At 49.3% G+C, this 16482-nt stretch overlaps 1 protein-coding gene across 2 annotated transcripts in view; it reads right to left on the bottom strand.

The window, feature by feature from the left end:
• Positions 1-15653, bottom strand: part of ATXN10 (ataxin 10) — a 345162-nt gene extending 329509 nt beyond the window's left edge. Inside the window, exon 1 of one of the 2 annotated variants that reach the window (XM_063928886.1) lies at positions 15456-15653. In XM_063928886.1, coding sequence (XP_063784956.1) covers positions 15456-15592 — 137 coding nt within the window. In that variant the 5' untranslated portion in view covers positions 15593-15653. The remainder of the gene's footprint in view (positions 1-15455) is intronic. The other variant, XM_063928887.1, reaches the window with a different exon arrangement.
• Between the last annotated feature and the right edge of the window lie 829 nt (positions 15654-16482).

A 16482-nucleotide genomic window follows, 5' to 3' on the forward strand; every position in this document is an offset into this window, starting at 1 on the left:
AGAATCCAGCCGTGCTGTTGCAACACCCTCAGGGAGAGTGATACGCTGTTCCGCAACTGTTCTCTCGATCTCGCTTTTATTAGGAGATCGTCCAAGTACGGGATAATTGTGACACCCTGCTTGCGCAGGAGCACCATCATTTCCGCCATTACCTTGGTGAAAATCCTTGGGGCCGTGGAAAGCCCAAACGGCAACGTCTGAAATTGGTAATGACAATCCTGTACAGCAAACCTGAGGAATGCCTGATGAGGCGGATATAAGGGAACATGAAGGTATGCATCCTTTATGTCCAGGGACACCATATAATCCCCCCCTTCCAGGCTGGCGATGACCGCTCTGAGCGACTCCATCTTGAATTTTAACCTTTTTAAGTATAGGTTTAAGGATTTTAAATTCAAAATGGGCCTGACCAAACCGTCCAGTTTCTGGACTACAAACAGGGTTGAGTAATACCCCATCCCCTGCTGCAGCAGGGGGACTTTGACCACCACTTGTTGAAGACACAATTTTTGAATTGCATTTAACACTATCGGTAGGGCCGAGGAGGCACCTCTTCGAATTCCAGCTTGTAACCCTGGGAAACAATTTCTATTGCCCAGGGATCCACCTGTGAGTGAACCCAGACGTGGCTGAAAAGTCGAAGATGTGCCCCCACTGGGGCGGACTCCCTCAGCGGAGCCCCAGCGTCATGCGGAGGATTTTGTAGAGGCCGGGGAGGACTACTGCTCCTGGGAACTAGCTGTGGTTGGCAGCTTTTTCCCCTTGCCCTTACCTCTGGCAAGAAAGGAAGATTCCCGCACTCTCTTGGGTTTATGCGACCGAAAGGACTGCATCTGATAATGTGGCGTTTTCTTAGGCTGTGAGGAAACACAAGGCAAAAAAGTTGATTTACCTGCCGTAGCCGTGGAAACTAGGTCCGTGAGACCTTCCCCAAACAATTCCTCACCCTTGTAAGGTAAAACCTCAATATGCCTCTTCGAGTCGGCATCGCCCGTCCATTGTCGGGTCCATAGGGCTCGTTTAGCCGAAATCGCCATAGCATTGGCTCTGGAACCCAGTAGGCCAATGTCTCTCTGAGCATCTCTCATATATAGGACAGCATCAATAAAATGGTTTCCTTATCCAGTGTATCTATATCAGCAGATAAGGTATCTGTCCACGCTGCTACAGCGCTACAAACCCAAGCCGACACTATCGCCGGTCTGAGTAAGGTGCCAGTATGTGTGTAAATAGACTTCAAGGTAGTCTCCTGCCTGCGATCCGCCGGATCCTTGAGGGTTGCCATATCTTGAGATGGCAGCTCTACCTTTTTGGATAAGCGTGTCAGCGCTTTGTCCACCCTCGGGGAGGATTCCCACCGTATCCTGTCCTTAGTCGGGAAAGGATACGCCATAAGAATCCTTTTGGGAATCTGCAGTTTTTTGTCTGGAGATTCCCAAGCCTTTTCAAATAATTTGTTCAGCTCATGAGAAGGGGGAAAGGTTACCTCAGGTTTCTTCTCCTTATACATGCGCACTCTCGTGTCAGGGACAGAGGGTTCATCCGTGATATGCAACACCTCTTTTATAGCAATAATCATATAATGAATACTTTTAGCCAATTTTGGCTACAACTTTGCATCATCGTAGTCGACACTGGAGTCAGAATCCGTGTCGGTATCTGTGTCTACTATTTGGGATAGTGGGCGCTTTTGAGACCCAGAGGGTCCCTGTGACATAGTGAAAGGCAGGGCTAAACTCCCTGTACATTCCCTGGACTCAGCTGGAGCTTGTGTCCTCTGTGCTGTCCTCACTCTGAATTCAGAGTGAGGACAGTACAGTGGGCACAAGCTCCAGTATTGCAGCTAATAAAAGATAAAAGCTGTTTATAACAAGTCCAAACGGTTCTGGAAACTAGCCAATAGAAAGCTGGAATTTTCTACACTGGTCCCTACTGATTATAGGATTTAAAAGTGGGATAAACTATATGGCATTGGTCCCATTTATTCTCTCATTAAGACATCGCTCTTATATATAAAAAACACCCCTGAGGAAGTCTGTTAGACGAAACGTGTTGGATGAATTAACATTTGTGGGTTGGACGGGCTGTCATAGGAGCTCCTCCCCGGCTGGGGTAGACAGCAGTGCCATTGAGATCTTATCCCACGAATGTTAAATTTAATGTAAGAGTCATTCATTTAAAAAAATAAGATTTTACTTACCGATAAATCTATTTCTCGGAGTCCGTAGTGGATGCTGGGGTTCCTGAAAGGACCATGGGGAATAGCGGCTCCGCAGGAGACAGGGCACAAAAAGTAAAGCTTTTCCAGATCAGGTGGTGTGCACTGGCTCCTCCCCCTATGACCCTCCTCCAGACTCCAGTTAGGTACTGTGCCCGGACGAGCGTACACAATAAGGGAGGATTTTGAATCCCGGGTAAGACTCATACCAGCCACACCAATCACACCGTACAACCTGTGATCTAAACCCAGTTAACAGTATGATAACAGCGGAGCCTCTGAAAGATGGCTTCCTTCAACAATAACCCGAATTAGTTAACAATAACTATGTACAATTTATGCAGATAATCCGCACTTGGGATGGGCGCCCAGCATCCACTACGGACTCCGAGAAATAGATTTATCGGTAAGTAAAATCTTATTTTCTCTATCGTCCTAGTGGATGCTGGGGTTCCTGAAAGGACCATGGGGATTATACCAAAGCTCCCAAACGGGCGGGAGAGTGCGGATGACTCTGCAGCACCGAATGAGAGAACTCCAGGTCCTCCTTAGCCAGAGTATCAAATTTGTAAAATTTTACAAACGTGTTCTCCCCTGACCACGTAGCTGCTCGGCAAAGTTGTAATGCCGAGACCCCTCGGGCAGCCGCCCAAGATGAGCCCACCTTCCTTGTGGAGTGGGCCTTTACAGATTTAGGCTGTGGCAGGCCTGCCACAGAATGTGCAAGTTGGATTGTGCTACAGATCCAACGAGCAATCGTCTGCTTAGACGCAGGAGCACCCATCTTGTTGGGTGCATACAATATAAACAACGAGTCAGATTTTCTGACTCCAGCTGTCCTTGCAATATATATTTTTAATGCTCTGACAACGTCCAGTAACTTGGAGTCCTCCAAGTCACTTGTAGCCGCAGGCACTACAATAGGCTGGTTCAGATGAAATGCTGACACCACCTTAGGGAGAAAATGCGGACGAGTCCGCAGTTCTGCCCTGTCCGAATGGAAAATCAGATATGGGCTTTTGTAAGATAAAGCTGCCAATTCTGATACTCTCCTGGCAGAAGCCAGGGCTAGAAGCATGGTCACTTTCCAAGTGAGATATTTCAAATCCACCTTTTTTAGTGGTTCAAACCAATGAGATTTTAGAAAGTCCAAAACCACATTGAGATCCCACGGTGCCACTGGAGGCACCACAGGAGGCTGTATATGCAGCACTCCCTTAACAAAGGTCTGGACTTCAGGGACTGAAGCCAATTCTTTTTGAAAGAAAATCGACAGGGCCGAAATTTGAACCTTAATAGATCCCAATTTGAGACCCATAGACAATCCTGATTGCAGGAAATGTAGGAATCGACCCAGTTGAAATTCCTCCGTCGGAGCACTCCGATCTTCGCACCACGCAACATATTTTCGCCAAATTCGGTGATAATGTTGCACGGTTACTTCCTTCCTTGCTTTAATCAAAGTAGGAATTACTTCTTCCGGCATGCCTTTTTCCTTTAGGATCCGGCGTTCAACCGCCATGCCGTCAAACGCAGCCGCGGTAAGTCTTGAAACAGACAGGGACCCTGCTGAAGCAAGTCCCTCCTTAGAGGTAGAGGCCACGGATCTTCCGTGATCATCTCTTGAAGTTCCGGGTACCAAGTCCTTCTTGGCCAATCCGGAACCACTAGTATCGTTCTTACGCCTCTTTGCCGTATAATTCTCAATACTTTTGGTATGAGAGGCAGAGGAGGAAACACATACACCGACTGGTACACCCAAGGCGTTACCAGCGCGTCCACAGCTATTGCCTGCGGATCTCTTGACCTGGCGCAATACCTGTCCAGTTTTTTGTTGAGGCGAGACGCCATCATGTCCACCATTGGTCTTTCCCAACGGGTTACCAGCATGTGGAAGACTTCTGGATGAAGTCCCCACTCTCCCGGGTGAAGATCGTGTCTGCTGAGGAAGTCTGCTTCCCAGTTGTCCACTCCCGGGATGAACACTGCTGACAGTGCTATCACATGATTCTCTGCCCAGCGAAGAATCCTTGCAGCTTCTGCCATTGCACTCCTGCTTCTTGTGCCGCCCTGTCTATTCACATGGGCGACTGCCGTGATGTTGTCCGACTGGATCAACACCGGTTTTCCCTGAAGCAGAGGTTCTGCCTGGCTTAGAGCATTGTATATTGCTCTTAGTTCCAGAATGTTTATGTGAAGAGACGTTTCCAGGCTCGTCCATACTCCCTGGAAGTTTCTTCCTTGTGTGACTGCTCCCCAGCCTCTCAGGCTGGCGTCCGTGGTCACCAGGATCCAATCCTGTATGCCGAATCTGCGGCCCTCCAATAGATGAGGACTCTGCAACCACCACAGAAGAGACACCCTTGTCCTTGGAGACAGGGTTATCCGTAGGTGCATCTGAAGATGCGACCCTGACCATTTGTCCAACAGATCCCTTTGGAAAATTCTTGCGTGGAATCTGCCGAATGGAATTGCTTCGTAAGAAGCCACCATTTTTCCCAGGACTCTTGTGCATTGATGTACAGACACCTTTCCTGGTTTTAGGAGGTTCCTGACAAGCTCGGATAACTCCTTGGCTTTTTCTTCCGGGAGAAAAACCTTTTTCTGAACCGTGTCCAGAATCATCCCTAGGAACAGCAGACGAGTTGTCGGCATTAACTGGGATTTTGGAATATTCAGAATCCACCCGTGCTGTTTTAGCACTTCTTGAGACAGTGCTAATCCCATCTCTAGCTGTTCTCTGGACCTTGCCCTTATTAGGAGATCGTCCAAGTATGGGATAATTAATATGCCTTTTCTTCGAAGAAGAATCATCATCTCGGCCATTACCTTTGTAAAGACCCGAGGTGCCGTGGACAATCCGAACGGCAGCGTCTGAAACTGATAGTGACAGTTTTGTACAACGAACCTGAGGTACCCCTGGTGTGAGGGGTAAATTGGAACGTGGAGATACGCATCCTTGATGTCCAAGGATACCATAAAGTCCCCCTCTTCCAGGTTCGCTATCACTGCTCTGAGTGACTCCATCTTGAACTTGAACTTCTTTATGTACAGGTTCAAGGACTTCAGATTTAGAATAGGCCTTACCGAGCCATCCGGCTTCGGTACCACAAAAAGAGTGGAATAATACCCCTTCCCTTGTTGTAGAAGAGGTACCTTGACTATCACCTGCTGAGAGTACAGCTTGTGAATGGCTTCCAAAACCGTCTCCCTTTCGGAGGGGGACGTTGGTAAAGCAGACTTCAGGAAACGGCGAGGTGGATCTGTCTCTAATTCCAACCTGTACCCTTGAGATATTATCTGCAGGATCCAGGGATCTACCTGCGAGTGAGCCCACTGCGCGCTGTAATTTTTGAGACGACCGCCCACCGTCCCCGAGTCTGCTTGAGAAGCCCCAGCGTCATGCTGAGGCTTTTGTAGAAGCCGGGGAGGGCTTCTGTTCCTGGGAAGGAGCTGCGTGTTGCTGTCTCTTCCCTCGACCTCTGCCTCGTGGCAGATATGAATAGCCCTTTGCTCTCTTATTTTTAAAGGAACGAAAGGGCTGCGGTTGAAAAGTCGGTGCCTTTTTCTGTTGGGGAGTGACTTGAGGTAGAAAGGTGGATTTCCCGGCTGTAGCCGTGGCCACCAAATCTGATAGACCGACTCCAAATAACTCCTCCCCTTTATACGGCAAAACTTCCATATGCCGTTTTGAATCCGCATCGCCTGTCCACTGTCGCGTCCATAAAGCTCTTCTGGCCGAAATGGACATAGCACTTACCCGTGATGCCAGTGTGCAGATATCCCTCTGTGCATCACGCATATAAAGAAATGCATCCTTTATTTGTTCTAACGACAGTAAAATATTGTCCCTGTCCAGGGTATCAATATTTTCAATCAGGGACTCTGACCAAACTACCCCAGCACTGCACATCCAGGCAGTCGCTACAGCTGGTCGTAGTATAACACCTGCATGTGTGTATATACTTTTTTGGATATTTTCCATCCTCCTATCTGATGGATCTTTAAGTGCGGCCGTCTCAGGAGAGGGTAACGCCACTTGTTTAGATAAGCGTGTTAGCACCTTGTCCACCCTAGGAGGTGTTTCCCAGCGCTCCCTAACCTCTGGCGGGAAATTATCAGCTTTTTATCAGGGGCAACCCACGCTTCATTACACACGTCATTTAATTCTTCTGATTCAGGAAAAACTATAGGTAGTTTTTTCACACCCCACATAATTTAGTGGTACCTGTAGTATCAGCTAAATGTAACGCCTCCTTCATTGCCAAAATCATATAACGTGTGGCCCTACTGGAAAATACGGTTGATTCGTCACCGTCACCACTGGAGTCAGTGCCTGTGTCTGGGTCTGTGTCGACCGACTGAGGCAAAGGGCGTTTCACAGCCCTTGACGGTGTTTGAGTCGCCTGGACAGGCACTAATTGATTGTCCGGCCGCCTCATGTCGTCAAACGACTGCTTTAGCGTGTTGACACTATCCCGTAGTTCCATAAATAAAGGCATCCATTCTGGTGTCGACTCCCTAGGGGGTGACATCCTCATATTTGGCAATTGCTCCGCCTCCACACCAATATCGTCCTCATACATGTCGACACACACGTACCGACACACAGCAGACACACAGGGAATGCTCCTAACGAAGACAGGACCCACTAGCCCTTTGGGGAGACAGAGGGAGAGTTTGCCAGCACACACCAAAAGCGCTATATATATATCAGGGATAGCCTTATAATAAGTGCTCCCTTATAGCTGCTTTGTTATATCAAAATATCGCCATAAATTTGCCCCCCCCTCTCTGTTTTACCCTGTTTCTGTAGTGCAGTGCAGGGGAGAGACTTGGGAGCCGTCCTGACCAGCGGAGCTGTGAGAGGAAATGGCGCCGTGTGCTGAGGAGATAGGCCCCGCCCCTTTTCTGGCGGGCTCGTCTCCCGCTATTTAGAGAAATCAGGCAGGGGTTAAATATCTCCATATAGCCTCTGGGGGCTATATGTGAGGTATTTTTAGCCTTTATATAGGTTACATTTGCCTCCCAGGGCGCCCCCCCCCAGCGCCCTGCACCCTCAGTGACCGCGTGTGAAGTGTGCTGAGAGGAAAATGGCGCACAGCTGCAGTGCTGTGCGCTACCTTTAGAAGACTGCAGGAGTCTTCAGCCGCCGATTCTGGACCTCTTCTGACTTCAGCATCTGCAAGGGGGCCGGCGGCGCGGCTCCGGTGACCATCCAGGCTGTACCTGTGATCGTCCCTCTGGAGCTTGATGTCCAGTAGCCAAGAAGCCAATCCATCCTGCACGCAGGTGAGTTGACTCCTTCTCCCCTCAGTCCCTCGCTGCAGTGATCCTGTTGCCAGCAGGAATCACTGTAAAATAAAAAACCTAGCTAAACTTTTTCTAAGCAGCTCTTTAGGAGAGCCACCTAGATTGCACCCTTCTCGGCCGGGCACAAAAATCTAACTGGAGTCTGGAGGAGGGTCATAGGGGGAGGAGCCAGTGCACACCACCTGATCTGGAAAAGCTTTACTTTTTGTGCCCTGTCTCCTGCGGAGCCGCTATTCCCCATGGTCCTTTCAGGAACCCCAGCATCCACTAGGACGATAGAGAAATAAGAATTTACTTACCGATAATTCTATTTCTCGTAGTCCGTAGTGGATGCTGGGAACTCCGTAAGGACCATGGGGAATAGCGGCTCCGCAGGAGACTGGGCACAAAAAGTAAAAGCTTTAGACTAGCTGGTGTGCACTGGCTCCTCCCCCTATGACCCTCCTCCAAGCCTCAGTTAAGATACTGTGCCCGGACGAGCGTACATAATAAGGAAGGATCTTGAATCCCGGGTAAGACTCATACCAGCCACACCAATCACACCGTACAACTCGTGATCTGAACCCAGTTAACAGTATGATAACCGTAGGAGCCTCTGAAAAGATGGCTTCCAACAATAAACAACCCGATTTGTTTGTAACAATAACTATATACAAGTATTGCAGACAATCCGCACTTGGGATGGGCGCCCAGCATCCACTACGGACTACGAGAAACAGAATTATCGGTAAGTAAATTCTTATTTTCTCTGACGTCCTAGTGGATGCTGGGAACTCCGTAAGGACCATGGGGATTATACCAAAGCTCCCAAACGGGCGGGAGAGTGCGGATGACTCTGCAGCACCGAATGAGAGAACTCCAGGTCCTCCTCAGCCAGGGTATCAAATTTGTAGAATTTAGCAAACGTGTTTGCCCCTGACCAAGTAGCTGCTCGGCAAAGTTGTAAAGCCGAGACCCCTCGGGCAGCCGCCCAAGATGAGCCCACCTTCCTTGTGGAATGGGCTTTAACAGATTTTGGCTGTGGCAGGCCTGCCACAGAATGTGCAAGTTGAATTGTACTACAAATCCAACGAGCAATCGTCTGCTTAGAAGCAGGAGCACCCAGCTTGTTGGGTGCATACAGTATAAACAGCGAGTCAGATTTTCTGACTCCAGCCGTCCTGGAAACATATTTTCAGGGCCCTGACTACGTCTAGCAACTTGGAGTCCTCCAAGTCCCTAGTAGCCACAGGTACCACAATAGGTTGATTCATGTGAAACGCTGAAACCACCTTAGGGAGAAATTGAGGACGAGTCCTCAATTCCGCCCTATCCGAATGAAATATCAGGTAAGGGCTTTTATAGGATAAAGCCGCCAATTCTGATACGCGCCTGGCTGAAGCCAGGGCCAACAGCATTACCACTTTCCATGTGAGATATTTCAAATCCACTGTGGCAAGTGGTTCAAACCAATGTGATTTTAGGAACCCTAAAACTACATTGAGATCCCAAGGTGCCACTGGAGGCACAAAAGGAGGCTGTATATGCAGTACCCCTTTGACAAACGTCTGAACTTCAGGCACTGAAGCCAGTTCTTTTTGGAAGAAGATCGACAGGGCCGAAATTTGAACCTTAATGGATCCTAATTTTAGGCCCATAGACAATCCTGCTTGCAGGAAATGTAGGAAACGACCCAGTTGAAATTCCTCCGTAGGGGCCTTCTTGGCCTCACACCACGCAACATATTTTCGCCAAATGCGATGATAATGTTTTGCAGTTACATCCTTCCTGGCCTTGATCAGGGTAGGGATGAGTTCATCTGGAATGCCTTTTTCCTTCAGGATCCGGCGTTCAACCGCCATGCCGTCAAACGCAGCCGCGGTAAGTCTTGGAACAGACAGGGTCCCTGCTGGAGCAGGTCCTTTCTTAGAGGTAGAGGCCACGGGTCCTCTGTGAGCATCTCTTGAAGTTCCGGGTACCAAGTCCTTCTTGGCCAATCCGGAGCCACGAGTATAGTCCTTTCTCCTCTCCTTCTTATGATTCTCAGTACCTTGGGTATGAGAGGCAGAGGAGGGAACACATACACTGACTGGTACACCCACGGTGTTACCAGAGCGTCCACAGCTATTGCCTGAGGGTCCCTTGACCTGGCGCAATACCGGTCTAGTTTTTTGTTGAGGCGGGACGCCATCATGTCCACCTTTGGTTTTTCCCAACGGTTCACAATCATGTGGAAGACTTCTGGGTGAAGTCCCCACTCTCCCGGGTGGAGGTCGTGTCTGCTGAGGAAGTCTGCTTCCCAGTTGTCCACTCCCGGAATGAACACTGCTGACAGTGCTATCACATGATTTTCCGCCTAGCGAAGAATCCTTGCAACTTCTGCCATTGCCCTCCTGCTTCTTGTGCCGCCCTGTCCGTTTACGTGGGCGACTGCCGTGATGTTGTCTGACTGGATCAGCACCGGCTGACCTTGAAGCAGAGGTCTTGCTAGGCTTAGAGCATTGTAGATGGCCCTTAGCTCCAGGATATTTATGTGAAGTGATGTCTCCAGGCTTGACCACAAGCCCTGGAAATTTCTTCCCTGTGTGACTGCTCCCCAGCCTCTCAGGCTGGCATCGGTGGTCACCAGGACCCAGTCCTGAATGCCGAATCTGCGGCCCTCTAGAAGATGAGCACTCTGCAACCACCACAGGAGAGACACCCTTGTCCTTGGTGACAAGATTATCCGCTGATGCATCTGAAGATGCGACCCGGACCATTTGTCTAGCAGATCCCACTGGAAGGTTCTTGCGTGGAATCTGCCGAATGGGATTGCTTCGTAAGAAGCCACCATCTTTCCCAGGACCCTTGTGCATTGATGCACTGAGACTTGGCCTGGTTTTAGGAGATTTCTGACTAGTTCGGATAACTCCCTGGCTTTCTCCTCCGGGAGAAACACCTTTTTCTGGACTGTGTCCAGGATCATCCCTAGGAATAGAAGTCGTGTCGTCGGGATCAGCTGCGATTTTGGAATATTGAGAATCCAACCGTGCTGGCGCAGCACTATCTGAGATAGTGCTACTCCGACTTCCAACTGTTCCCTGGATCTTGCCCTTATCAGGAGATCGTCCAAGTAAGGGATAACTAAAACTCCCTTCCTTCGAAGGAGTATCATCATTTCGGCCATTACCTTGGTAAAGACCCGGGGTGCCGTGGACAATCCAAACGGCAGCGTCTGAAACTGATAGTGACAGTTCTGTACCACAAACCTGAGGTACCCTTGGTGAGAAGGGTAAATTGGGACATGTAGGTAAGCATCTTTGATGTCCAGAGACACCATATAGTCCCCTTCTTCCAGGTTTGCAATCACTGCTCTGAGTGACTCCATCTTGAATTTGAACCTTTGTATGTAAGTGTTCAAGGATTTTAGGTGTAAAATTGGTCTCACCGAGCCGTCCGGCTTCGGTGCCACAAATAGTGTGGAATAGTACCCCTTTCCCTGTTGTAGGAGGGGTACCTTGATTATCACCTGCTGGGAATATAGCTTGTGAATGGCTTCCAATACTGCCTCCCTGTCTGAGGGAGACGTCGGTAAAGCAGACTTTAGAAAACGGCGAGGGGGAGACGTCTCGAATTCCAATTTGTACCCCTGAGATACCACCTGAAGGATCCAGGGGCCCACTTGCGAGTGGGCCCACTGCGCACTGAACTTCTTGAGACGGGCCCCCACCGTGACTGAGTCCGCTTGTAAAGCCCCAGCGTCATGCTGAGGACTTTGCGGAGGCGGGAGAGGGCTTTTGTTCCTGGGAACTGGTTGTTCCATGTGCCTTTTAGAATCCGCATCACCTGACCACTGCCGCGTCCATAAACCTCTTCTTGCAGAAATGGACAGCGCGCTAACTCTTGATGCCAGTCTGCAAATATCCCTCTGTGCATCACGCATATATAGAAATGCATCCTTCAAATGCTCTATAGTCAGTAATATACTGTCCCTATCTAGGGTATCAATATTTTCAGTCAGGGAATCCGACCACGCCAGGCCCGCACTGCACATCCAGGCTGAGGCGATTGATGGTCGCAGTATAACACCCGTGTGAGTGTATATACATTTTAGGATATTCTCCAGCTTTCTATCGGCAGGTTCCTTTAGGGCGGCCGTATCAGGAGAGGGTAGTGCTACCTGTTTAGACAAGCGTGTGAGCGCTTTATCCACCCTAGGGGGTGTTTCCCAACGTGCCCTATCCTCTGGCGGGAAAGGGTACGATGCCAATAACCTTTTAGGAATTATCAGTTTTTTATCGGGGGAAACCCACGCCTCATCACACACTTCATTTAATTCCTCGGATACAGGAAAAACTACAGGCAGTTTTTTCTCACCAAACATAATACCCTTTTTAGTGGTACTTGTATTATCAGAGATATGCAATACATTTTTCATTGCTTCAATCATGTAACGTGTGGCCCTAGTGGAAGTCACGTTTGTCTCCTCATCATCGACACTGGAGTCAGTATCCGTGTCTGTGTCTGCCATTTGAGGTAACGGGCGTTTTAAAGCCCCTGATGGCGTTTGAGACCCCTGGACAGGCACAAGCTGAGTAGCCGGCTGTCTCATGTCGTCAACTGTCTGTCGTAAAGAGCTGACACTGTCACGCAATTCCTTCCATAAGCTCATCCACTCAGGTGTCGACTCCCTAGGGGGTGACAACTCTATAATAGGCAATTGCCCCGCCTCCATCTCATTTTCCTCCTCAAACATGTCGACACAATCGTACCGACACACCGCACACACACAGGGAATGCTCTAATAGAGGACAGGACCCCACTAGCCCTTTGGGCAGACAGAGGGAGAGTATGCCAGCACACACCAGAGCGCTATATATAGACAGGAATACCACTATAAAATGTGCTTTTCCCTTTATAGCTGCTGTTAGTATCAAAACTGCGCCAAATTAGTGCCCCCCTTCCTTTTTTACCCTTTTCTGTAGTGCAGGACTGCAGGGGAGAGTCAGGGAGACGTCCTTCCAGCGGAGCTGTGATGGAAAATGGCGCCCGTGTGCTGAGGAGATAGGCTCCGCCCCCTTCTCGGCGGCCTTTTCTCCCGCTTTTTGGTGAGTTCTGGCAGGGGTTAAAATACATCCATATAGCCCTGGAGGTTATATGTGGTGTATTTATGCCAGCCAAGGTGTTTACATTGCTGCTCAGGGCGCCCCCCCCTAGCGCCCTGCACCCTCAGTGACCGAAGTGTGAAGTGTGTCTGAGTAACAATGGCGCACAGCTGCAGTGCTGTGCGCTACCTTGTTGAAGACTGATGTCTTCTGCCGCCGATTTTTCCGGACCTCTTCTTGCTTCTGGCTCTGTAAGGGGGCCGGCGGCGCGGCTCTGGGACCGAGCTCCGAGGCTGGGCCTGTGTTCGGTCCCTCTGGAGCTAATGGTGTCCAGTAGCCTAAGAAGCCCAATCCACTCTGCACGCAGGTGAGTTCGCTTCTTCTCCCCTTAGTCCCTCGATGCAGTGAGCCTGTTGCCAGCAGGTCTCACTGAAAATAAAAAACCTAAAACTAAACTTTCACTAAGAAGCTCAGGAGAGCCCCTAGTGTGCACCCTTCTCGGCCGGGCACAAAAATCTAACTGAGGCTTGGAGGAGGGTCATAGGGGGAGGAGCCAGTGCACACCAGGTAGTCCTAAAGCTTTACTTTTGTGCCCAGTCTCCTGCGGAGCCGCTATTCCCCATGGTCCTTACGGAGTTCCCAGCATCCACTAGGACGTCAGAGAAATATATATATATTTTTTTTTTCCTTTAATTTTTTGGACTTTTTCATACTTGACTATCCACGTGGACTACAATTGGGAACGGTAACCTGTGCCGAGTGCAGCGGTAGCGGAGTGAGGCACCTTGCCCAAAGCATGGCGAGCGAAGCAAGCCATGCGAGGGGACACGGTGTACTAAATGGGGTTCCCCGTCACTTTACGAAGAAAACGACACCAAAAAAAGTCCAAAAAGCCATGTCGACCTTTTGACCTGTAGACCTAGTACATGTCGACCTAAGCTGAGTCGACCCAACGACCCATACCCGTATAATGGATAATGGAGCCTATCTTGGCAAGAATTCTCATGACAGCTCTATGTAGGGATGACCTTTGGTGGGTTAACCATTGATGGTCACAATCGATGTTACAATTAATGGTTAAACTCAATGGTATACAAATATCTGTAAGGGAACCATCAATTGTTTCACCCACTGATGGTCATCCCAGCTTTACTATTCACTAGGATGTGGGACATTCAGAGCCTGGGGGCAGGGCTTTGTGGGTGTCCGGGGGGAGATAGTCTCAGTACCTTGTAGGGAAAAAACAAAGCCATCAGGTGGTTCTGTACCATCTAGGGTTGCCACCTCATTCCTTTAATTCTGGATACATATTAATTACACAGGTTCTGTGGCTGATTAAAACCAGGTGAAATTGAGTCTAGAAGCCAGCCACAGAACCTGTGTAATTAATGTGTCCAGAATTAAAGGGATGAGGTGGCAACCCTAGTACCGTCGATGCCGGAAAACCATCTGGTTTTACTTATCGCTGGTAAAAGTATTCAACATCACAAGAGACCATCGATGATTTTGAACTGTCGATGGTTGATGGCCATCCCTAGCTCTTTGTGAGGAGGTCACATTAGGCTCCTACTAAACTTTCCATACTGGGGCCTTTGAGGCTGTAAAGAGAGTGATATAAATACAGCAGCAGACTTATGAAAATCGTAGGTGTCTCTTTAATGTAAGTAACATGTGAAAAAGCTGTTGAAAGTAGTTTACCGATTACCATTTTCCTTGGAATGTTTCTCCAGACAACTATTGGCGATTTATGACTCTGGCGTGTCACGTGACTGCCATGGCCACAAGCCACACGGCACAAGATGTAGTGTGCAGAGAGGCTTTGGAAATCTCTCCCTGAGCTCAGATTTCACTGTGACATCCTCCCCCTCTTTTTACCACCTGAGCCACATTCCATGGCATGCAGAGAGCCCGGGAAGACATAGCCTTTCAAAGATGTACTGAATATGATTTAATATGATTGTCCATTGGAACACACACCATCCTCAATGGTTCACGACAGCGCATGCGCACAGGAAAAATAAAAACATACTTGCCTACCTGACCCTCTCCATGAGGGAGAAAATGCTCTGTTCCTGGACTTTCCTGGTAATGTATGATTGCCATTACCTGTGGTGAAACACCTTTCTTATCAATTAACTAGCTCACCACAGGTGATGGCAATCATACATTACCAGGAAAGTCCAGGAACAGAGCATTTTCTCCCTCATGGAGAGGGTCAGGTAGGCAAGTATGCAGGGCCGGTGCAAGGTCTCTCTGCACCCTAGGCAAAGCTTCAACCTGGTGCCTTCCTAACCTGCAACTCTTCTGCAGGAGGTGTCAGGACTATGAGGAGCCACCACGGGGCACCCCTCGGGAGCCATAATTATATCCGCCTCCTATGTGCCCTCACATGACTTGATGTTACACGTGTCAGCATGGAGGAAGCACTGAGGCACTATGTGGTACAGCCTGATAGTGGTGGCTGCACCTAATTAGACCGGCAGCAGTAGGCAGCACAGTGTAAAAAGAGAAGGCTGCATACAGAGATATCCTTCAGTTTTTTGCTAGATTAATTCAGTGGCGCCCTCCGGGGGCTGGCGCCCCTAGGCAACCGCCTAAAGCTGCCTAATGGTAAAGCCGGCCCTGCAAGTATGAATAAAAATGAGGACCATCGGGGTCCTGGCCTCAATACTAAAACCCATCGATCATCAGTCCAGGTATTATAAAGGTGATAATGACTTGAAGGAGGATAATTAAATAAAAGCTGGCCAGATAGACTGGAGGGTATGCTGAGCCTTGTAGTCCAACAGCAGCAAAGATAGCACCTGCCTGTCAGCAGCAAAGTAAGGATTCCCCTCAGTGTAATAAGCAGGAGGGCTCACCTGTACACGGCCTGCCTGAACAGCTCGGTGAGCCGATGCACCCCACCTGTCCCGGGGTCCCCCCGCTCTAGATCTTCCCTCACCCATCTCTCTAGCTCTGTACACACTTCAGTCAGGCGATCCATGGGCGCCGCCATCTTGCAAAAAAAATCCCGCCCCGTTCGCTGCCATAGTAACCGGCCGAGGCGGAGGACGTCAGCAGCCTAATGGAAACCGAGATCAAGATACAAGGGATGTGATTGGGCGCAGAGGAGGCGGGCTCTGATAGGCTGTGTAAACCGTCATTCAGAAGAGAGTGCACTGCACAGTGCACACATGGCTGTGTTTATTGTCAGTGTTATTCCTGAGACAGCCAGATGTGCTGCACCCGTGTATCATTCATGTGTGACAAGACATTGTATGAGCTGATCTGTACACTGCACAGCTTAGATATCACCCAGGCCTTATCCAGATTTACACTCATATTTATTTTATACACGTACATACATTGTGCAAAAGATTGAGGCAGGTGAGGTAGAAATGCTGCAAAGTAAGAATGCTCTCACAAGTAGAAGCGTTAATAGTTGATTTTTATCAACGAAATGCAAAGTGAATGATCAGAAGATAAATCTAAATCAAATGTACTGTGAATTTGTGTTTGATATATCCTGGATCGTAAAAGGCTGGCGCTGCTCCTTACCTCTATGGAGGGAATTCAAATGTTTAGCACGCCGGCTGGGGATGTGCTGGCTGTGGTGTTGAAGCGGGAATGCGCTGCTGTCAGGGTGGCGGGAATGTGCTGCTGTCAGTGAGGCTGTGATTTTGAAGCGGGGATGTGCCGCTGTCAGTGAGGCGGGGATGCGCTGCTGTCAGTGAGGCGGGGATGTGCTGCTGTCAGTTAGGCGGGATGTGCTGCTGTCAGTGAGGCGGGTGTGTGCTGCTGTCAGTGAGGAGAGGATGTGTCGCTGTCAATGAGGAGGGGATGTGCTGCTGTCAGTGAGGAGAGGATGTGCCGCTGTCAGTGAGGCAGGGATGTTCTGCTGTCAGT

Source organism: Pseudophryne corroboree, chromosome 6, assembly GCF_028390025.1.
Source record: "Pseudophryne corroboree isolate aPseCor3 chromosome 6, aPseCor3.hap2, whole genome shotgun sequence".
NCBI classification, from domain to species: domain Eukaryota; kingdom Metazoa; phylum Chordata; class Amphibia; order Anura; family Myobatrachidae; genus Pseudophryne; species Pseudophryne corroboree.